The 22217-nt window shown below is 47.4% G+C and overlaps 1 protein-coding gene across 4 annotated transcripts; it reads right to left on the reverse strand.

Moving 5' to 3' along the window:
* Nucleotides 1-248: 248 nt before the first annotated feature.
* LOC116504736 (tigger transposable element-derived protein 1-like) lies at nucleotides 249-22062 on the reverse strand. Of its 4 annotated transcripts, none has more exons than XM_032211950.1 (5): nucleotides 21989-22062; nucleotides 16665-17162; nucleotides 5757-7641; nucleotides 3276-3402; nucleotides 249-1570 (listed from the first exon to the last, which is right to left on the reverse strand). In XM_032211950.1, exons 1-4 carry the CDS (start codon nucleotides 22055-22057, stop codon nucleotides 3296-3298), a joined length of 2559 nt encoding a protein of 852 aa, XP_032067841.1. In that variant the 5' UTR covers nucleotides 22058-22062; the 3' UTR covers nucleotides 249-1570; nucleotides 3276-3295. The 4 variants fall into 4 exon arrangements, with proteins under 4 accessions (XP_032067841.1, XP_032067840.1, XP_032067842.1 ...); XM_032211949.1 differs by lacking the exon at nucleotides 21989-22062 and adding an exon at nucleotides 19683-19855; XM_032211951.1 differs by lacking the exon at nucleotides 21989-22062 and adding an exon at nucleotides 19654-19855.
* Between the last annotated feature and the right edge of the window lie 155 nt (nucleotides 22063-22217).

Here is a 22217-nt window from a genome sequence, read left to right on the forward strand (position 1 = left end):
ATAACTCAAGGCAGCAAACATATCCAACACATCTTCCTCCTCCTATTTTCTCCACAATAACAACAACCCCTGTGAGATGAGTTACACAGAGAGAGAGAGTGACTGGCCCAAGATCATCCAGTTGGCTTTCATGGCTAAAGTGGGATTACAATTCACAGCCTCCTGTACCAAGATTTGAGGGAAGTGTCATTTTTAACCTGCCTGCTATGCTAGAGGTTGAACAAAGTACTTCAGTGTGAAACAAGCGCTTCTTTATAACACTTTAATGTGTCAATATTTTTCAAAGCCATCATCCTTGTTCCTTGTGCTTCCTCTCTGCTGTCTGATGTTTCCCCCCAATGTTAGTATCGTCTTCACTATCTCTGAGAATGCATGGTAGACCCGAACACCAACCTTGTCCTCCAGGACGTCGCTTCTGAGTGTTTACGAAGCATGGAGGAATGAACAGAACCTTTCTCTCCCACTGAGCATCTTGATGGTTTCCCTCAGGGATTAATCCACTGGCAGGCCATTTTCTAATGGATATTTTCCCGCCACAGAAAAACTTTATGGGGCTTCCGGTGTGCGCGTGTGCACCACGATAGGCTTTCTGAGATGTGAGCTACAAAGAAAGTCTTTTCGCATTGAGGACACACCCCCTGTGGCTTCTCCTAGGTTGGCTCTTGTGTAGAACACAAGCTGTGATTGAAGATCTGCATTCTGCCTAAGCGCTGATACCACTTCTGTCATGCTTCATTTTTCACCAGCCTTCCTCTCTCGTTGAAGCTTTTGCCAAGGTCTAAATAAATACTTGTGATGCTTCTCACCCTGGGGTGTTTAAAAGATGGCAGCTTTTAAACTTGGAAGCATTCATACAGCTTCTCTCCTTCGCTTGTGTTTGATGAGGGCATCTCACCCAATGAAACTTTTGCTGCAGTTGAGCGCATTTATGTGGCATTCCCCCCCCCTCAGAAACTTGACCAGAATGCCCTTTTCCCCAGAAAGTTTTTTCCACATTCAGTGCATGTGTACAGCTTCTCTCACGCGTAGAACTTCTCATGTTTAATCAGAGTTGATTCTGCGGTGAAACTTCTCCTGCAGTTTGAAGGCTTATGTGGCTTCCTTCCGGTTTGGATGGTCTTCAGGAGATTTGCTTAGAACCAAAAAAAATTCCACGCTCTGAGCAAACATGATTTTTTTTTTCTTGTTGAGGGTTTTCCCTGTGGAATAAATGGGGTTTGCTGTTAATGTTCTCAAAGAGTATATTATTTACGCAGTTATCCTTTACTTGCACATTCAAACACTGATAGTTGCACATCATCCCAGGCGCCTCTTAAATCCAGACTTGGTGCCCCCGCTGAAAATTGGCTTCGTTCAAACTTTGATTGCCATCTTCAGGCAGGAAAGTTTCATTGGCTTTCTTTGCTGTCTGCCTTCGTACTCCTGGTGGATGTACTGGCTTTCTTTAATCCTGGAACCCCAGAGAAGTGATCGTTTGACTCCTTTTAATGGAATCTTCCAAAATCTATTTCTTCAGATCTTCCCACCTGGAAGGTCTTCTTGTTATGAGTTGTCCCATATCCACCATATTCTAAGAGAAACAGAAAAGTGTTTATGTCACATTGCCCCCCAACAATGAATTTCATTTACAAAAATGTCTGGTAAAAATTCCAGTGTTGATGGAAGCAACTAGTCTTCCTTCTTCCATTTGACCTTGTCTCTAAAGACCAACTTGTGTTCTCCCTCCTGTTTGACTTAGGAAATCCCTAATTCAAACAGAATAAGAGAGTTGGAAGAGACCTTAGAGGTCTTTTAGTCCAGCCACCTGCTCAAGCAGGAGACCCTATATCATTTCAGGCAAGTGACTGTCCATTCTCTCAAGCATCCTCATGTGATGGTTTTGAGCATCTGTCTCAGACCTCGGCTTGGGAGACCTCCCCATCAAGAAGACTCTTTTTGAAGCTGGCAGTGTTCACATATCACTAAGCAGCCATTGATTTACTTTTAAAGCATTCATTTAATGGGCTCATTCACCAACATTTTAAATACCATGGTCACCTGGTCCATGTAATATCCTAAGCCAGTGGTTGTTAACCATTTCTTCACCACACACACCCTTTAAATACCTTTTACAAACACGGACCATGGGGCATGGTGAAGACATGGTTGAGAACCACTGGCTTAAAATATTGCATGGATCAGATGACCATTCAGTTTTGCATTCAGTTTTGGTCGCCACGATGTAGAAAAGATGTGGAGACTCTAGAAAGAGTGCAGAGAAGAGCAATGAAGATGATTAGGGGACTGGAGACTAAAACATATGAAGAACGGTTGCAGGAACTGGCTATGTCTCGTTTAATGAAAAGAAGGACTAGGGGAGATATGATAGCAGTCTTCCAATATCTCAGGGGTTGCCACAAAGAAGAGGGAGTCAAGCTATTCTCCAAAGCATCTGAGGGCAGGACAAGAAGCAATGGGAGGAAACAAATTAAGGAGACAAGCAATTTAGAACTAAGGAGAAATTTTCTGACAGCTACAACAATTAATCAGTGGAATAACTTGCCTCCAGAGGTTGTGAATGCTCCAACACTGGAAGTTTTAAAGAAGATGTTGGATAACCATTTGTCTGAAGTTGTGTAGGGTTTCTTTCCTGGACAGGGGGTTGGACTAGAAGACCTCCAAGGTCCCTTCCAACTCTGCTATTCTATTCTATTCTATTCTAAACCAATGGTATTTAAAATGTTCAACATAATGTTTAGTCAAGCCTTTGCAGACCCCTCGTGATGACCACAGGTTGAAAAACCACTCTTCTAAGCTAATCAAACCACCTTACAACTATCTCTAGTGGCCACACGTCAGTTCCCAGAATCCTTCATTCCTGATCTGTGCAACACGATAACAATGGGCCAGAAGGGTGGGAGTCTCCCCTTTCTTATACCCAGGCAGAAGCTAGATAGCTGTGTTGGCCATGGCCAAATGTGGATTCCCACCCAGAGCCAGCGTTTGGTGAGCCATAAGATGAGAAGGACTGCGCAACCAACTTGTTTTACAAGATGTTGGCACTTCCTGGGGTTTTCAAAAGAGAGAAAAGAAAAGCAGCATGGGTCAAAGCACTTCATATTTGCAATGACTGACAGTCTACTTCAGGGGTGTCAAACTTGTGGCCCGTGGGCCGGATGCGTCACGCGCTGGCCACACCCACGCCTGGCTTAGCGAAGGCGGAGGGGAAAGTTGTGAGATGTCACATGACAACAATGTGACGACGTGAGTTTGACACCCCTGGTCTACATCCTGACCTAGTGAGTTGGCCTCCTCTTCATTCTCTTGCTTTATCTCCAGGGAACGCTTCCCCTTCACAATCTCCAAGGCCTCTTCCTCCAATTGGGGAGATATTAGTATCGTATAATGCTGGGATTGGGATGCCTGAAAACAAAACAAAAAAGGGAAAGTTGATTAAGTTCTGCACCAGGCTTCCTCTCCAGTCCTTCCAAGATGAATAAGATTCAAGCCCTATTGGAAGAGATGGGATCCAACTTGGAGATCAATCAATCACTCAATCAGTTAATCAATCAGAATAGAGCTGGAAGGGACTTTGGAGGTCTTTTAGTCCAACCCCCTGTGATGGTGAACCTTTTCGGCACCGAGTGCCAAAAAGGAAATGCGCGTGCGTGCTTGTCTGGGCCGCAACCCGGAAGAGAAGCTGCCCAGGGGACATGCAACTTCCTGTTTCCGGTGCACATATATGCACCAGCCAGCTAGTCTTCCTGTTACTGGTGTGCATGCATGCAGAACGATCAGCTGGCAAGTGCGCAGGCTCACGCTGGAAAACGGAAGACCAGCTCTTCCAGATTCCAGCACTGCTGTACGCACGAAGGCCAGCCGATCATCACATGCGCATGCGCACCAGAAGAGGAATGGGCGATGGCTCTGCGTGCCACTTTGGCCACACATGCCATAGGTTCCACCATCACGGCCCTATACTATTTCAGATATAAGCCCTAGTTAAGACCCCACCCACTCTGTTGCACCTGGTTGCAGGAGGTGGGGCGAGGCGCGTGGGTAAAACTGAAGCTAGGCCAGGGAAGGTGGGTGGAGCTGCAGCCAGGCCTCGCACACTCTGACACCTGCCTTGCCAGCCATTTCTTCCGCAGCCACTTGCCGCTGTTTGCGCACGTCACTCCTGGCCTTCGTTTCGCTGTCACGAGGCCTTCAGGAAAGGAAGCTACGGATTAATGCACGTGACGCCCGGTGACTTCCATTTTGCCATCAGAACAGTGCTGGGATTCAAAGTTTTTTAATACCGGTTCAGTGGACATGGCTTGGTGGGTGTGGCAGGGGAAGGATACTGTAAAATCACCATTCCCTCCCCACTCCAGGGGAAGGATACTGTAAAATCACCATTCCCTCCCCACTCCAGGGGAAGGATACTGTGAAATCTCCATTCTCTCCGCACTCCAGGGGAAGGATACTGTAAAATCTCCATTCTCTCCGCACTCCAGGGGAAGGATACTGTAAAATCTCCATTCTCTCCGCACTCCAGGGGAAGGATACTGTGAAATCTCCATTCTCTCCGCACTCCAGGGGAAGGATACTGTGAAAACTCCATTCCCTCCCCACTCCAGGGAAGGATACTGTGAAATCTGCATTCCCTCCTCACTCCAGGGGAAGGATACTGTAAAATCTCCATTCCCTCCCCACTCCAGGGGAAGGATACTGTGAAATCTCCATTCCCTTCCCACTCCAGGGAAAAGATACTGTGAAATTGCCATTCCCTCAACTGCTGGAATTGCAGTTGCTAAGCAATGTGGTTATGACACATCGTATTTCACAGCCACGTTGTTTAGCAGTGGAAACTCCAGCCCCATTTGTGTTCTATTTTGAGGATTCCCTGTATTATATACTGTAAGTCTAAAATTAGGGAATGATTATACTGCATTACCAAAAAAATAAATAAATAAATAATGGTGCAGGTAGTCCTCATTTAGAGACCCCAAACAGGACTGAACTCAGTAATTAATATAAGCAGATGTTAACTGAAACCCACAATTAGGATTATGATATTATGGGTAGTTCTCCTTTAGTGACTACCTTGATTAGCAGCCCTTTGCAGTTACTAGAGTGAAGAAAAAGTAACTTCACAACCAATCCTTGCATTTATGATCTTCACAGATCTGAAAAGCAAAGGAAAGCTAAAGCAGGATCATACACTGTACTTCATATTTAGAGTAGAGTAGAATAGAATAAAATAGAATAGAATAACAGAGATGGAAGGGACCTTGGAGGTCTTCTAGTCCAACCCCGTCTAGGCAGGAAACCCTATACCACTTCAGACAAATGGTTATCCAACATTTTCTTAAAAACTTCCAGTGTTGCAGCATTCACAACTTCTGGAGGCAAGTTATTTCACTGATTAATTGTTTTAATTGTCAGGAAATTTCTCCTCAGTTCTAAGTGGCTTCTCTCCTTGATCAGTTTCCACCCATTGCTTCTTGTTCTGCCCTCAGGTGCCTTGGAGAATAGTTTGACTCCCTCTTCTTTGTGGCAACCCCTGAGATATCAGAACACTGCTAACATGTCTCCCCTAGTCCTTCTTTCTATTAAACTAGACCTACCCAATTCCTGCATATATTCTTCGCTTTATAAAAATGTGAGAGTTATAAATGGGAGGATTGGTCATAGAGTCACTTTTTCACCAACACTCTGGTTACTGGAAGAAAACAAAAAGCAGTCGCTAAATGAAAGCCACCTGTTCCCAATGGGTTTTGAAATGACAGTACCTGTAAGCATCAGATTGGATATAAATCCTTGAAAATATTCATAGTTGTCTGTGTTTTCAGGAACATCAGTTCCACTGGCGTAGCTGGTTGACGGCTGTGGATCTTCTGGGCTTTGTGTTCCTGTAGATGGGAAGGGCAAAGGGTAGGGAAGGGGAGCTGGGGGAGGAGTAACTTTCTTCAGCAACCCGCTCTGTTTGTTTTCTTTATCATTCTTTTCTTTCTTTTTTCCTTCATATATTTCGCGGTAACATTTTAAGATTTCACACATTTCCCAGTGTACCCTTCTAAAACGTTCCACATCCGGATCCATGCTCTCTAATTCGGATAAAATTTTGTTCACACTCGAGAAAACACTGGCCAATCTTCTCAGGCTGAACGTTTTGGGCCGCATCTCCACAACTTTCCTTTCTTCTTTCCTTTCTTCTTTCCTTTCTTCTTTCTCCACCTCTTCTTCCACGATCTTTTGGGCTTCCAGTTCTTCCTTCAGTTCAATTAAATCTTCGTTGGATAGCTCCCCTTCCGTATAAGCCACCAAATTTTTCACGTCTTCGGCATTGACCTCTAAATCAAGGAATCCCGTGAGCGTCAAAATTTTCCGATTTATTTCGTCCAAATTTGGGATTCGGTGAAATAGCTCAAAGTTGCTTGTGAGAGCAACAAAACGTTTTAAACACTTTCTCCAAAACTCTTGCATACTTTTCCCACTCACATCCTGCCAGGCGATTGCAATGTTTTCAATGCAATGCAGGATATTGTAGTTTTTCCAAAACTCGCGCACCGTTACTCTATCATATTCCATCGCGGCTAAGGCTTTGGCAAACACTGCGTGCAAATAGTACATCTTGAATGCCGAGATCATCCCCATTCCCACAGGCTGTAGGAGAGCTGAGGTGTTTTGGGGTAGATAAACTACCTTTACATCGGGGTGGAGACTGTCAGGATGTGGGGGATGTCCGGGTGCTTTGTCTAGGAGGAGGAGAATTTTAAAAGGAATCCCCTTTTGTTCACAATATTCCTTTACTTGGGGTATGAAACAATTCGTAAACCAATCCTCAAAAAGGACAGGCGTCATCCAGGCCTTCCAATCAAATCGGTAATAAACGGGCAGCGTGTCCTGGCTTATGTTTTCGAACATACAGGCGTGATCTGATTTAAGGATCAGGAATGGCGTCAGCTTGAATCCGGCGACGTTTCCACCCAAGAGTAAGGTTACTCTGTCCTTGAATGCTTTGCACCCAGGCATTGCTTGGGCTTCCCTGTGTATGTAGGTCCGCTCCGGCATTCTTTTCCAATACAACCCAGTTTCGTCCACTCTGAATATCTGTTCCGCGAAATAGTTCCCTTCCGCTATGATCCCATCGAGTTCATTCAGAAAGTGTCTGGCAGCTTCTTCATCGGCCCTCACCGCATCACCTGACGGGTGCGTTTTCTGGTAATGAAATCTTTGCTGGAATCGCATAAACCAGCCGTGGCTGGCTGTGAATATTTCGGTGCACTCCTCGCCCGTTTGTTCCTTCAGCATTAAGAAAATGCTGCGGGCTTTATTCTGAATGAGGAGGAGGCTCACCGGCAGCCTCTTCTGTATCCGATCTTCAATCCAGAGGATGAGGAGTTTCTCCATTTCGTGGATGAGGCCTTTTCGTTGCCTTGTTATACTTGTGTTCATGCCAGCTGCTCCTTTTAGCGCCTCTCTGATCCTCGCTTTATCCTTCAAAATGGTGGAGATGGTGGAGTGGGCCAGGCCTACCTCTCGCGCTATTTTAGTCACCTTCTTCCCGGCCTCGTACGCTTTGATGATCTTCATCTTCAAATTGAGATCGATGGCTTTCCTTTGCTTCTTGCTACTCGCTTCAGCTGAAACAGGGTGTTTTCTCTTGGAAGGTATCTTGGTATGGGATATAAACACACACACAGACAAAAATAAGTGAAAATAAGAGCAGGATATATATTGGCTACTAACGGTACAGCTTACAACTACAATTGAGCCCAACATTCCTGTTGTTAAGCGAGACAAGTGAGTTTTGCCCATTTACGACCTTTCTTTCCTCAGCTGTTAAGCAAGTCACTGCAGCTGGTAAGTTAGTAACACAATTGTTAAGCGATTCTGGCTTCCCCATTGTCTTTGCCTGTCAGAAGGCTGCAAAAGGAGATCACATGACCTGGGACACTGCAACCGCCATAAATATGAACCTGTTGCCAAGCATCTGGACTTTGATCTCATCACCATGGTGATTCTGTAACAGTTTTAAGTGTGCCGCTACAACTTTGAATGGAGACTATACAAATGGCTGTAAATTGAGGACTACCTGTAGTAGTGAAGATATGATTGACAGAGATGCTCTGAAACTCATAAATGCACATTTGGATAGAAAATGATTTTTTTAAAATTAGTGTCGTATTTGCGAACAATCATTAACTGAGGTGGTTAATAAATGAAGAGTAACCTGTAACTCATTCTGGGCAATTTGGTCTAATCATGGTAAGGAAACTATGAGTTCTAGTCCTGCCTTAGGCATCAAAAATTGGCCCGGTGACTTTCGGTCAATCGCTCTCTTTCAGCCCAAATCACCTTGCAGGATTGTCGTGGAGAAAATTGGAGGAAGAGGGAGTATTAGCTATATTTGCCACCTTAAGTTGTTTATAAAAATAAAAAGGTGGCGGGGAATGTTGGAGGGAAGATGGAAAGTTGGAGGGGGGCGAAAGAAAGGGTGTATGGAGGGTCGAAGTGGTACATTGGGTTTCTATTTTTGGGGGTATTGTTGACAAGAGGAATGGCTGTGTTTATTGTTTATTGTTATATGGCCCCGGTTATGCACAGTATATATGTGACTGTACGAAATGAAAATGGAAAATAAAAACACATTTACAAAAAAAATAAAAAAATAAAAAGGTGGCATAAAAATAAATAAAAATTTACTTCAAAGGCAACGGATCGTTTCCTTGCTTACATACCATTGGCTGACTTCTCACAATATACTGTATTTTTCAGAGTATAAGAGGGTAAAAGAGGGTGAAAATTTGGGTGCGTCTTATACACTGAATGTAGCCCCACCCACCCACTAGCCCCAACCCTTTGGCCTCTGCCTCCCAGCAATTTACCACCTGGCAGCAAACGGGGAAAATTGGGTTTGCGGAGGCTGCAATCTATCTTCTTTTAAATAGCAGAGAATAACTATACTTCCAGAAAGCATATCAATTTTAACAGCATCTGTACAGGTAAAGTCTGAAATGTAACACTACAAACAGTGTATATTGCCTGTAGTGTTTGCTGTTTGTTGCAAGGAGGCAAATTACTGGGAGGCAGATATTTTTCCCTTGTTTTCCTCCCCAAAATCTAGGTGCGTCTTATACTTTGGAGCGTCTTATACTCGGAAAAATACAGTCAGCCTAACCCCGCTTTCACAAGCCACAATAAAGCCACTTCTCTTTTTGTAGCTACATCAGTTAATGACCATTCTCAAGCACAGCGGTAATAGATGGTGGAAAAAGATAATTTTCTGGCCAATGTGCACGCTTATGACCAAATTTCTGCAGCTGACAACAGGGCACGCCAGACTTAGAGTAATGTTGTCGTTCCTGCATGAGGGAGTTTTATATTGAAATTGTATGCCCCTCAGACAGGGTTCGCAATTTGGGAGTCCTCCTGGATCCACAGCTGACTTTAGAACACCATTTGTCGGCTGTGACCAGGGGGGCATTTGCCCAGATTCGCCTGGTGCACCAATTGCGTCCCTACCTGAACCGGGAGGCACTCGCAACAGTCACTCATGCCCTTGTGACCTCAAGACTGGACTACTGCAATGTGCTCTACATGGGGCAGCCCCTGAAGAGCATTCGGAGACTTCAGCTTGTCCAGAATGCAGCCGCGCGAGCGATTGTGGGTGCACCCCAGTACACCCACGTTACACCTATCCTCCGCGAGCTGCACTGGCTGCCCATTGGTCTCCGGATACGCTTCAAGGTGCTAGTCGTCACTTATAAAGCCCTTCATGGTATTGGACCTGGGTACTTGAGAGACCGCCTGCTGTCAATTACCTCCAACAGATCTATTAGATCCCACAGAGTAGGCCTCCTCCGAATCCCATCTACTGGCCAATGCCGATTGGCTACCACCCGGAGGAGGGCCTTCTCTGTGGCTGTTCCGGCCCTCTGGAACGAGCTCCCCATGGAGATTCGGACCCTCACCACCCTTCAGGCCTTCCGCAAAGCCCTTAAAACCTGGCTGTTCCGACAGGCCTGGGGTTGACGAGTTCCCGTCCCCGCTCGAACTGTGTGGTTGTTGATTGCTTTTAAATTCTTTTGTAGTTGCTTGTTTGTTGTTTCCCCCCTGTCTGTATTCCCTTTCTTTGATTTGTGAGCTGCCCTGAGTCCCTCCGGGAATAGGGCGGCATATAAATGCAATAAATCAAATCCAATCTAAATCCAATATGAGACACCAGCATAGTGGTCTTTGCAGTCTCTCTCTCTCTGTCTCCCTCTCATCCTCCCCCTCTCTCTCTTTCGAAGAGGCCGTCTCTCAAATAATCCACCCCAAGGCACTAAAGGGCTTTAAAGGTAAAAAACCAGCACTTTGAATTGGATGCAGAAGCAAACTGGAAATCAATGGAGCTTCTGGAGCAGAGGTATAATGTGTGGCCGATTCTGTACCAATGGAAGCTTCTGGATAGTCTATCTGGGCAAGCCCCATGTAGACTGCATTAGAGTAGGGCAACTGGGAGGTGACCAGAGCATGAGTGGCCATGAACGGAGCCTCCAGATGTAGGAAGGGGTGCAAAACACAAAGATGGGTCAATACCCTCCTTAGCCATGATTGCCACCTGCTCTTTGAGTAGTCATTAGTCCATCCCATCCCCAATCTCAGGTGCCAATCCAGAAGGGATGCCATGACTGACAGTATCGAAGGCCCCTGAAAAGCAAGGAAGCATGGCTGCCCAACTGCCATCCTGCTCCTGTCAGAGACCATTCAAAAGCGCAACCAATATTCTTTCCGCCCCATACCCAGGCATGAATCCTGGCTGAAAGGGATCCCGATAACTCAGCAGTGATCTGGAGTTCCCAAGCTGCTGTTAAAAAATCCAGACTTCCACAAGCTGAGATGTTTTAATCTACTACAGAGGTCAGGAACTACGGTATGGCTCTTTTATGACTCATGGACTTCAACTCCCAGAATTCCTGAGCCAGCCATGTGAGTGCAGTGAAGGTGGTGAGAACATCTGAAATATTGGGGTGGGGGATGGACAACATTAGATCAGGATTAGAGAGGATTGACCCCACAAAAAAACCCTACAACTATGCTTTTAGCTGAAGAGTTTGACAAACGACCCTCATTAGGTCAACTAGAACACCTTTATATTCTATAACCGTGATGGCAAACTTTTGACATGCGTACCAGAGGTGGCACGCAGAGTCCTCTTTGTGGGCATGCGTGCTGTCTGTTGCCAGCTGCTCTTCTGGGTTCTGCATGCTGGCCAGCTGGTCTTCATGTGCGCCACAGCACCAGAAAACAGCTGAAAAATGGCCCACAAAACTGATTGAAAATGGGCCAAAAACCAGCCTGAAAACGGCCCCAAAACCAGCCTGACAACGGCCTAAAAACCAGCCTGAAAACAGCCCCAAAACCAGCCTGAAAACGGCCCAAAACCAGCCTGAAAACGGCCTAAAAACCAGCCTGAAAACGGCCCCAAAACCAGCCTGAAAACGGCCTAAAAACCAGCCTGAAAATGGTCCCAAAACCAGCCTGAAAACGGCCCAAAAACCAGCCTGAAAATGGTCCCAAAACCAGCCTGAAAATGGCCTAAAAACCAGCCTGAAAACGGCCCCAAAACCAGCCTGAAAACGGCCTAAAAACCAGCCTGAAAACGGCCCAAAAACCAGGCATGCGTGCACCAGCCAGCTGGTCTTCGGGTTTCCAGTGCTCTGATGCATGCAAAGACCAGCCGGCCTGCGCATGCATGTGCACCAACCAGCTGTCTTCAGGTTTCTGGCTCGCACATGGACGCCAGCCAGCTGGTCTTCACAGGCGCCGGAGCACCAGAAAACAGTCGAAAATGACCACAGGAATGGTGCAATGGTTTTAAGTGTGAAAAACACTCATAATGTTATGGTCTGCTGGCGCCCAGTGGAGCTGGCAGCAGAGTCAGACAGTGAGGAGGTTGGGAGGGAACATGGGCCAGTCCTGGAATCTGGGGAAGGCTCGGACAAGGCTCTGCATTGGCGGCAGAGAGGGGGCCAGGACCAGCTGGGAGTTATGTGCTGCCTCCAAAGTCTCCAGAATCAGCAATCAGTGAGGCAGAGGAACAGGGTGAGCCTGTTCCCAGTGCGTGCATGCGCAGAGCTGCCAGAAGGCAAGAACAGTTAAGGCAAAAGGGATGACTTGGGAGCAAGGCTTGGAGATGATTGGCCCCTCCCAATAAGACATAAAGGAGGAGTAAAGCATGTGAGCCTTTGCAGGAAGCAACTTTGTTCGATCTGGTTGGTTTAAAGTCTTAAGCGCTGTTTTGACTCTGTGCTCTGTGTGGCCTTGCAAAGCTAATTGCCAATTAGGTCTTTGGCAGTGTTTCAAGGGAGATAAAGGTGGGTGCTTATCAGCCTTATCCCGAAAGACTTTGGCAGACTTCTGTCGGACTCTTTACAAACTATTAGTGACTCATTACGGGCTGTGAAGAACATAATTCACAGCTGTTGAAATAAAAAGAGGATTTTTGGGACTAAGCGTGTGCTTTTTACTGTCTCCGGAAGCCTAGGTCAGAACACATAAGTCATTTTTTTTCAGTGTCATTGTAATGCTGAACGGACACTAAATGAATTGTTGTAAGTGGAGGACTACCTGTACTTAGGATCAAACTCACAGCTCCTGATTACAAGGCAAGAGCTCCACCTCTAGGACACCACGCCGTTCCCCTTCTGCCTTTCTATAATCCTCTGAATCTACTCCAGAATTATCTGCTGCAAAACATTCTGCTCTAGGCCATCCTCTTGATTGGCATAGACCACAGGTGTCAAACTAAAGGCCCCACAGGCTGAATCCAGCCCGCAGGGTGCTTAAATCTGGCCCACGGGGCTAGCCTGGAAATAGCAAAGGAGCAGCCCGCGGTGCCTTTGGCAGCCAAAATGGGGTGCGGGGAGGCTGTGTGAGGTCCCCTCTGCACTCCATTTTCAGCCTGGACGCACATGGACCACCACAGTCTTTTTTGGCTGCCAGGGTGCTGCAGGAGGCATCCATTCCATCTCCCTTCCTCCCCCTGCCCCGGCCGGGCCGCAGAGAAGAACTACAATGCTGATCCGTCCCCCGAAGAAATCCAGTTTGACACCCCTGCCATAGACACACAGGAAGCTCCACCATCTCTTTAGCAGAACCTCTGGGTTTTATGTGGTGAGGGTACTGGTAGTACATGGCTTACGCTAATTGGGAGCTGAATTTCTGTCGCTAAGCAAGGTGGTCGTTAGGCAAAACCACAGGACTGTATTGCTCAGTGACATTAGTTCCAGTAGACCCCGTTGCGGTCATTAGACTAGGCCAGAGACATCATTAGGCGAAGACACACATTTCTCCTGCTCTCCTGCCTCTCCTTGCTGCCGTTGACCTTCACCGTCTTCTTCCTCCTCCTGCTGGTCTGGGATCAAGGTGCTGGGCAAGGGTACATCCCTGGAATGTACATGGTGATAGGACACTGGAGCAGCCTTGTCTGCTGAAGGGAGTTTGCCAGGCCCAGCCAAAGGGGAGGCAGCGGGACAGGGAAGCACGTTGCTCTCCATTAGCAGGCCAGGCAGGGGAACAAGTTGGGAGGCCGTGTGGGAAGTCTGTTTCAGGTGGCAGCAGAATGGGAGGAAAGTGGCCTTCCTGGAAGCGTAGTGTGCATTCAGCAGCTGGAAGTTCTCCTGGACAATTGGCCCGCAGGCTCCCAGAGAAGGATGGAGAAGAACCCTGAGCTGGCAGAGCCTATTTGCAGGTCCTCTTCTTACTCTTGAGCAGGGGTGTCAAACTCGATTTCATTGAGGGCCACATCAGGGTTATGTCTGACCTCGGGGTTGGGGACTAGGCGTGGCTGGGGTGGGCATGGCTGAAGTGGGCATGGCCAGTTTGATGTCAAACGTGTCGGGGGTACCTGTGGTGGCCGGTTCCACCACAAATCCGCGAAGCCCTTATCCGCGGAGACATAAGCGCGAAGACTAATTCGCGCCGTTCGAAGCGCTAAGGAAAAACGCGACCCTACCGCGATCACATAATCGCGGAGGGCAAATCCGCGTATTCCCAAGCACTCAGCACCCTAAACCTAACCCTAACCCTAACCCTAACCCTAAAACAAACCCCTAAACCTAATCCTAACCCTTGCCTTAATTGAAATCGGCTTTCTGCCACGGCGCCGTTTTAAAGCGCCCTTCTGTTTCCGCGCTGTTGTCGCAGCGGTGATGATGTGCGGTGATGACGTCGCGGCTTTAGCGACGCGATTTTATCACCGCTATTTTGACTAGCGCGGTTTTGTCGTGCCACGGTGGTGGCCAGGTTCTAAGGCAGGACTTCCCTCAGACCCTCCCTCACTCTCATTATAATCTTCCTTCCTTCCTTCCTTCCTTCCTTCCTTCCTTCCTTCCTTCCTTCCTTCCTTCCTTCCTTCCTTCCTTCCTTCCTTCTTTTTGCTAGCAGAGGGCTTCATTTTCGCCGGCAGAAGGCTGCAGGAGGCCATCGTGGGCAAAAACGGGGCCTGGGACGACCACATGTGGCTCTCCTGAGCTCCATTTTTGCTGCCAGAGGCACTGCAGGCCATCCTTTGCTGTTTCCAGGACAGCCCGGTGGGCCAGATCTAAGCACCCGCTGGGCCAAATCAGGTCCCACGGGCCTTGAGTTTGACACCCCTGCTCTTGAGCCAGCTTTCCTCCCGCAAAGCCTCACAAAGGACTAGCAGCTTCCATGTGCTGAGGCTCACACTCTCCAGAGGCAAGTGCTGGGTGCTTTGCAAGACACTTTCCCAGAGGGAAGCTGGGCTGAAAGTGGAAAGATAGCTGAGAAATGGGTAGGCTTTGCCTCACTGGGCTGATCTCCACCCCTCGCAATAGCCCTTAAGTTGATTTCTCAGGAGCGCTTGCAACACAAGCAGCAGGATATACGTTGCAGATTTGGTAAGCCCACCTCCCTCTACTTCTTCCTGGCACCTTCGTCCAGGGACCTGCTTGCCAGGATTTCTGCCTCGCCATCCTGCTGCCTCTATCCTGGCCTGGCAAGCTCTGTTTGGTAGATGAGACTTCGCTGCCCTGCTGTGCTCAACGTGGGCACTCCAGGCTTGCACCCGCACTCAGAGCCTAGATCCTGGCGTGTTCTGATCTTGGCTTCCCCAAAAAGCACCTTCCTGGTGCTTCCTGGTCCCGACAAACCCCTTTTATTAAACTAATGTGAATTCCTCTCATTCATATTCAGCAAGGCTTGGCAAACAGTCCTTCAAAGGAATATTTGTGACTACATACCTTATGTATCTTGGAAAGCTGCCATGTAAATATTTTCCAAATGAAGTGCTGTGCAAGGAAAGACTGGGCACAGAGTCTCTGAGACAGATCTTCACACTCCTGAAACGAATCTAGCAACCGAACAAACAAATTGTTTCCTGGAAAAGCCCACTCTCCTTTCGCTCCTCTTTGATTTCCTATGGGAGGGGCCAATCACCTTCCACCTGTGACTTTACTCCCCTGATTTCTGAGTTGTTTTTCTCTTCTGGCAGCTCTGCGCATGCGCACACTGGGAACAGGCTCCAGCTGTTCCTCTGCCTCACTGCTGTCTAGCTCCGTAGGCACCTGATCACTGCCAGACAGCCTCGGCCCCGTCTCTGCCTCTGATACAGAGCCCTCGTCCGAGCCTTCCCCAGCCTCCAGGACTGGCCCATGCTCCTCCCCAACCTCCTCTCTGTCCAACTCTGCTGTCAGCTCCACTGGCCGCTGGCAGCGCACAACATGGGGCATTAGCAGGAAGAAGAAGACGACGAAGTTCAGCTTGGGGGGGGGGGGCAGAGGTGGCAGCAGGGCAACAAAGGTATGTGCCAGAGCATGGCACGACAAAACCGCGGTCCACTAAAGCGCGCCCGATTAAAGCGCGTACCTGACATCATCATCAGCGCGACAAATACGACCGCGGAGAAAAAAGGGCGTTTTAAAAAGCGCTTTTAAAGCAAGCCGATTCACGTAAAGGTAAGGGTTAGGTTTAGGTTTAGGTTTAGGTTAAGGGTTAGGGTTAGGTTTAGGGTTACGTTAAGCGTTAGGGTTAGGTTTAGGGTTAGGTTAAGGGTTAGCGTTAGGTTTAGCGTTAGGTTAAGGGTTAGGTTTAGCGTTAGGTTTAGGGTTAGGTTAAGGGTTAGGTTTAGGGTTAGGTTTGGGGGGGTTAGGGTAAGGTTTTCGCGTTAATTTTAACTTTACCGCTCACAGTGTGATGTTTTTGTCGCGCTGTGATGACGTCAGGTACGCCCTTTCGTCGAGCGCGCTTTAGTCTACCGCGGTTTTGTGGTGGAACCGTGCCAGAGTGCAGGATACCCAAAAGGAGGGAGACGAGAGACAAGATACACGGGTGGAGGGAGTTGAAATGCCCATGTGGTCGTAAGCATGGGCAGGCTGCCAAGCCCTAAAATTTGGATTGTGTTATGGCAGGGGGATTAACTTCATGGACAGTTGTAACTCTTATTTTTTTTCAGCCCTGTTGCAACTGGATGATGGATCATTGAATGAATGGTCATCCGTCAAGGAATATCTCCATTAGGCTAATCACCATCTTTTCACAGGCAACCAACATTGAAATTACAAACTGACCTCTGCTACCCTAGCTGGCTAGTAACCCATTTCACACAATCTTTGTAGCTTTAAGCAACCCACCCTCCACGTTGCCCAACCCATTCCTCCCCCCCTTTTTTTCGGCATTTGGGGACTGGATACCTCCTGGTGCTGCTCAGCATCCTGCGGACCGAACTGCCTGAGCTGCAGGGGCCACTGGCTCCCCAGGTCAACTTCCTCCATGGACTCTTCCACCTTCACCTTCATGCAGAAATCCAGCTTCTCCCTGTCCATCCAAGCTTTCCCACTGATGTTCGGATCCCTTTGGAGCACGGATTCCCCTCTGGCTTCCCCAGAACTCTCCCCGGGAGGATTTTCCTTAATTCTCCCCCAGGGGACCTGGAAACCCCTGGCATCGTCGTCCAAGGGAGGCAGAGCGGCGGGGAGCGCTGCCACTCTTTTCAAGAATTCCTGCCATTGAAAATCCCAGCGTTGGTGGATTTCCTCCTGTGACTCCATCTTAATGTGGGATGGGCCAGCCCCGGTCAAAGAGTCCCCAATGGTCCTGACTTGGACAATGAAAGGGTCTCTTCCCCCACTCTCGGTTCTCTCTTCTTCTTTGATTACCACACGCCTCTGCTCCTCCATCGCTGTTGCTCCCTGCAGTTCCAGGAGAGAAAAGGAAAGGAAGGAGGAAATAGTAATGAGGTGGCCACATAATGTGCCAGGAACAAAAGGGAATTTTTTTTCTACATCTGTAACATGAATGACTTCTTTAAAATTTGCAAGGTATTCTCTCACTGGAATAAAGATAATTCCCCATCCTGAATCAAGGAATGAATTCCATGCCTGAGCTCAGTTGAAGCCACGGGTACTGGTGCTTCAATTATCCCGGTTGGTTCCAGGGTCCCTCGCAATTTCTCTCTCCAGGTTTGGGGCCTTTACTCACAAAATTCTGTGAACCTGGAAAACGCTCCCTTGGTCTCTGGGGGAAACTAGCCTTTCAAAGGGCCATAAAAACCTCTTTATTTGATTAGTGATTTACTTTTAAGGCCCGCTCATTCCACCCTACGCTGGTTTAGTTGCGAGAGAACAGCCAAGCTAATTTATTTTCTACAGAGATCGATAGGGATACACAGATAGTCCTCTCTTAGCAACCACAGCTCAGGGTGGAAACTCAGTTGCTAAGCAGCGTGGTCGCTAAGCAGAAAATCACCGCCCGTGAAAGAGTTTATGATGTCACTTCCCCTTTCAATTGTTAAGCAAAAGTGGCATGGTTGCTAAGCAGAAAAATCATGTGACTGCTCCTTCTGATTTTACTGCCAGCTTCTCTATTGACTCTGTGTGTCGCAAGCCAATTGTGAAGGGAAGGAATGACGAACATGTGACTCCAAGCACACTGCAACAGTCATAAATGTGGGAATGGGTCACAAAGCACTTCTTTTTTCATTGCAACAAGCTCAAATGGCTGCGGCAGAAGTCATTAACCCCACCCCACCCAACCCCAGACTTTCGATTGGCCCCAAACCAATCATTTAGCCCTGGGGGTCTTGACAATAGTGTGAAGTTCTTACCAGGCTGTTTTGAGATGCTCCAGAGAGAATTCTGCTGCTGGCTGGCTGTGATTTTATGTTGTTAAATTCATTGACAGGTAAGTCCTCAACTTACGACCGGTTTCTTTGTGCCCTTACAATGGACCTTTACGACCTCCATTCAAAGCTCATCGGCTCCCTCCCCGTGGTCACATGATCAGCCCACCATTTACAGCATCCCGCAGTCACATGATTGTGATTTATGCTTTTTTTTACCGGAAACTGACATTTATTTCTGGTTTCCAGCAAAAAAAAAAACAACCCACCACCCACTACAGACAATAGATTCCCTTAACGAGTGTTGCAAAAAGAAAAAGGTTGTAAAATCAGGTGCAGCGATCCGCTTAACAACCAGCATGACATATGACAATAATTCCGGGGTCAATTGCAGTCATGCAGCAAGTGCTACCTGTATGGATACTACATATTTGCCTATTGTTTATTTTTATTTATTATTAAATGTCTAGGCCACCCATGTTGCCAAGGTGGCCCTAAGTTTAACCTCTTTTTTAAATTATTATATTTACTCTTTGAGAGCCACCAGAGTTGATTAGATGAGATCAGGGCCCCTACAAATCAAATATTTAATAATCACATCATTATCAGAAGAGCGATCATATGAGAGTGGCCGCACAGGTCGCAAAAGATAATTAAAAATATCTTTTTTTCAAAATGGTCGCACAAATCGGTTGGTAAACGAGGTATAGATAGATTAGAGAGAGAGAGAGAGAGAGAGAGAGAGAGAGAGATAGATAGATAGATAGATAGATAGATAGATAGATAGATAGCAAGATAGATAGCTAGATAGCTAAATAGCTAAATAGAGAGGGGGGAGGGAGGAATAGATAGATAGACAGATAAAGAGCTAGATAGCTAGATAGCTAGATAGCTAGATAGAGGTAGGTAGGCAGGCAGGCAGGCATATATGGATGGATGGATGGAGGGAGGGAGGGAGGGATAGATGATAGATAGATAGATAGATAGATAGATAGATAGATAGATAGATAGATAGATAGATAGATAGATAGATAGATAGATAGATAGATCTTTGATGGAAATTTTTATCCAACAGTCACACTCTCAAGCTCAAACACTTCAAACAAAGCTATGAAAATAAAACTCTTAGCAAATTGACGCATACCATATTGATACAATAATTGATTTAATTCATTTGGGGATGAAGGTGTGGGGGAGTCTCCGCCACACTCCGACATATTACCCCGTTGCGAGAAATGCCACTGTCTATCCCAAACTGGTTCGGTGTGAAAACGGGCGGCAGAGACCAGACAATTGCCAGAAGTCCCAGCCGCCTCGTTCAAAAGCCACACAACCGGATCAAAGCAACCAGGGAGACGGGATAAGAGCTCGAGATCTCAGATCCAGCAGAGATTCCCACCCCCGCCCGCCGCTCCAAATTAAGTGCTAAAGTGCCTCTTGAACTGCACCTGCGGGGCAAAGCGCTCAGCCCCTGGGCTGCCTTGCACGAGTGAATGGGAGCCGAAGGAGGGGGGAGAAAGGGACCCCCGCGGCTGCTCCAGCGCCTCCCCGATCCACCCTACCTTCTTCCCCGGTGAAGCCCCGCGCCTGCCTTGTTTTGCCTTCTTTCCGTCCAGGCAGCCCGCCCTCTGCCCGCGGGAAGAGCCGCCGCCTCTCCTCTCAGCCGGCGCTCCCTCCTCGCCCCGATTTGCCGGCCACGCGCCTCCCTTCCAGCTGGGGCTGCAGCCTCGCCGCCCATCCGTGTCCTCCCCGGACGGGAAGGGGGCAAAGACCAGCGGCACCTCCTCGGTGCTGCCTCTCTAGCGGGCGGAGCTCTGTGCCTTTAACTCTTTCGCGCTTCTCGCCGGCCAGTGTGGCTCCCGAGGGTGGATCTGCACCTGCAGCTTTGTTGGAGTTTTGTTTCTGGAAGGGGAGGCGAGTGGTGGGACATCCACAGCCCTCCCTTTATATCGCTCGCTACCAGCCGATGGTCAGAGATGCCTGGCTGCTAAAGGTCCATACATACCTGTTTATGGACTTCTCCAAGTACCGGTCAGAATAGAGCTGGAAGGGACCTTGGAGGTCTTCTAGTCCAGCCCCCTACTCAAGCAGGAGACCCCCATACCATTTCAGACGAGTGACTGTCCAGTTATCTGTCCAGACTGACCAGTCTCTTCTTAAAAACCTCCAGTGATGAATCAGAATAAGAGCCAGAAGGGACCTTGGAGGTCTTCTAGTCCAGCCCCCTGCTCAAGCAGGAGACCCTACATCATTTCAGACGAGTGACTGTCCAGTCTGTCCAGTTATCTGTCCAGACTGACCAGTCTCTTCTTAAAACCTCCAGTGATGAATCAGAATAAGAGCCAGAAGGGACCTTGGAGGTCTTCTAGTCCAGCCCCCTGCTCAAGCAGGAGACCCTACATCATTTCAGATGAGTGACTGTCCAGAATCAGGCCCTAATTCGGATTATTTCAAGGTTGCGGGTTTTTCCCCCAAAGATGTGCTGCAGGAAAATTGTCTCCTCAAAGGACCATGAGGGACTAAGTCTTCCTCCTTGAGGGCAGGCTCAGTCCAAGGAGTTTGCAGAATTGGGGAGGGGGGGGGTGTTCCTCATCTCTCTTCCACAAATTGGGCCATAAAACAAAGAGGCAGGTGTGGGGAACCTGTCAAATTCGACTTTTCTTTGTTTCCTACAAAACAAGTCCACGTTGTATTGTGTATAGGATCTCCTGCTTGAACAGGGGGTTGGACTAGAAGACCTCCAAGGTCCCTCCAAGCTCTATTCCAAAGGTGCTTTTTCAAAAGGCAACTGGACTTTCTGGTTTTTCTTTGAAGACGTTTTGCTTCCCATCAAAGAAGCTTCTGCTCTGATCGGATGGTGGGAAAAGAAGGAACTATCCAGTCAGAGCGGAAGAAGCTTCTTGGATGAGAAGTGAAACATCTTCAAAGAAAAACAAGAAAGTCCAGTTGCCTCTTGAAAAAACCACCTTTAGGAAACCATGACTTGGATGACTGATAATCTCCATAGATACTTCCACCTCTTTTCTGATTGATTGACTGATTGATTTTTTTGACAATACAAAGGAAGATGTTATTGGCTTCCCCTGTGATGAATTCTTCTAAATCTAGAGAGCATCATAGTGGTCTCCCATCCCAATATTAAGCCTAATCACTATGGTTATCTTCTTAATCCAGCCAGTATGAGTTTGAGCTTTCATCTGTGAGGAATTTGCAGATTGAGGCATTCAGAAGGGATCTGGAGGATAGTGCCAGGAAGCAACCAAATGGAACTGAGAGGGAGGAGAATCAAAGTATGTCTAGTTTAATGAAAAGAAGGACTAGGGGAGACATGATAGCAGTCTTCCAATATCTCAGGGGCTGCCACAAAGAAGAGGGAGTCAAACTATTTTCCAAGGCACCTGAGGGCAGAACAAGAAGCAATGGGTGGAAACTAATCAAGGAGAGAAGCAACCTAGAACTGAGGAGAAATTTCCTGACAGTTAGAAAAATTAATCAGTGGAACAGCTTCCCTGCAGAAGTTGTGAATGCTCCAACACTGGAAATCTTTAAGAAGATGTTGGATAGCCATTTGTCTGAAATGGTATAGGGTTTCCTGCAGGGGGTTGGACTAGAAGATCTCCAAGGTCCCTTCCAACTCTATTATTCTATTCTATTCTATTCTATTCTATAGTGTGCATTTCTTAACTAGCACTAACAATAATTTCATTTTATACCTTATTTTGCCTACAGACTCAGTGCAGCAAAAGAGCAAAATATTTTTCCGGCAAATAAAATCCCCCCCCCCCCCGCCTATATTCATGGCCCCAGATCCGTGTCCAACATTTTAACTTTTAACAAGTTTGCTCTTAAAACAAACCTTTCATTTTAGACACATTTAAGTTTATTAGGACTGCTTACTTTTTTCGCTGAAGACAGGGATATCCGCAGAGTGTGATCAACAAAGTCAAGATGGCAAGCACACAACATCGAAGTCAAAGTCCTGCCTGGTTTGTAGGTCGGTCAGTTCTTATTTGTTCAGACTCTTGTCAATCAAGATCACCCTAAAAGTATCTTGTGGGGAAGGGATTCCAATTTTTAAGAATCTAATCAGGCAGAAGGGAAGTGTGATAAAAATTCAGTTTCGGTT

This window comes from Thamnophis elegans, chromosome 2 (genome assembly GCF_009769535.1).
Source record: "Thamnophis elegans isolate rThaEle1 chromosome 2, rThaEle1.pri, whole genome shotgun sequence".
Classification (NCBI taxonomy): domain Eukaryota; kingdom Metazoa; phylum Chordata; class Lepidosauria; order Squamata; family Colubridae; genus Thamnophis; species Thamnophis elegans.

Coding starts and splice junctions, on each gene's coding strand:
- LOC116504736 (XM_032211949.1), bottom strand. CDS start 19,829: ATGGGCGGCGAGGCTGCAGCCCCAGCTGGAAGGGAGGCGCGTGGCCGG. Junction 17,163..19,682: donor CGGAAAGAAGGCAAAACAAG/GCAGGCGCGGGG, acceptor CTGGAACTGCAG/GGAGCAACAGCGATGGAGGA. Junction 7,642..16,664: donor ATGCTGAGCAGCACCAGGAG/GTATCCAGTCCC, acceptor TCCCATACCAAG/ATACCTTCCAAGAGAAAACA.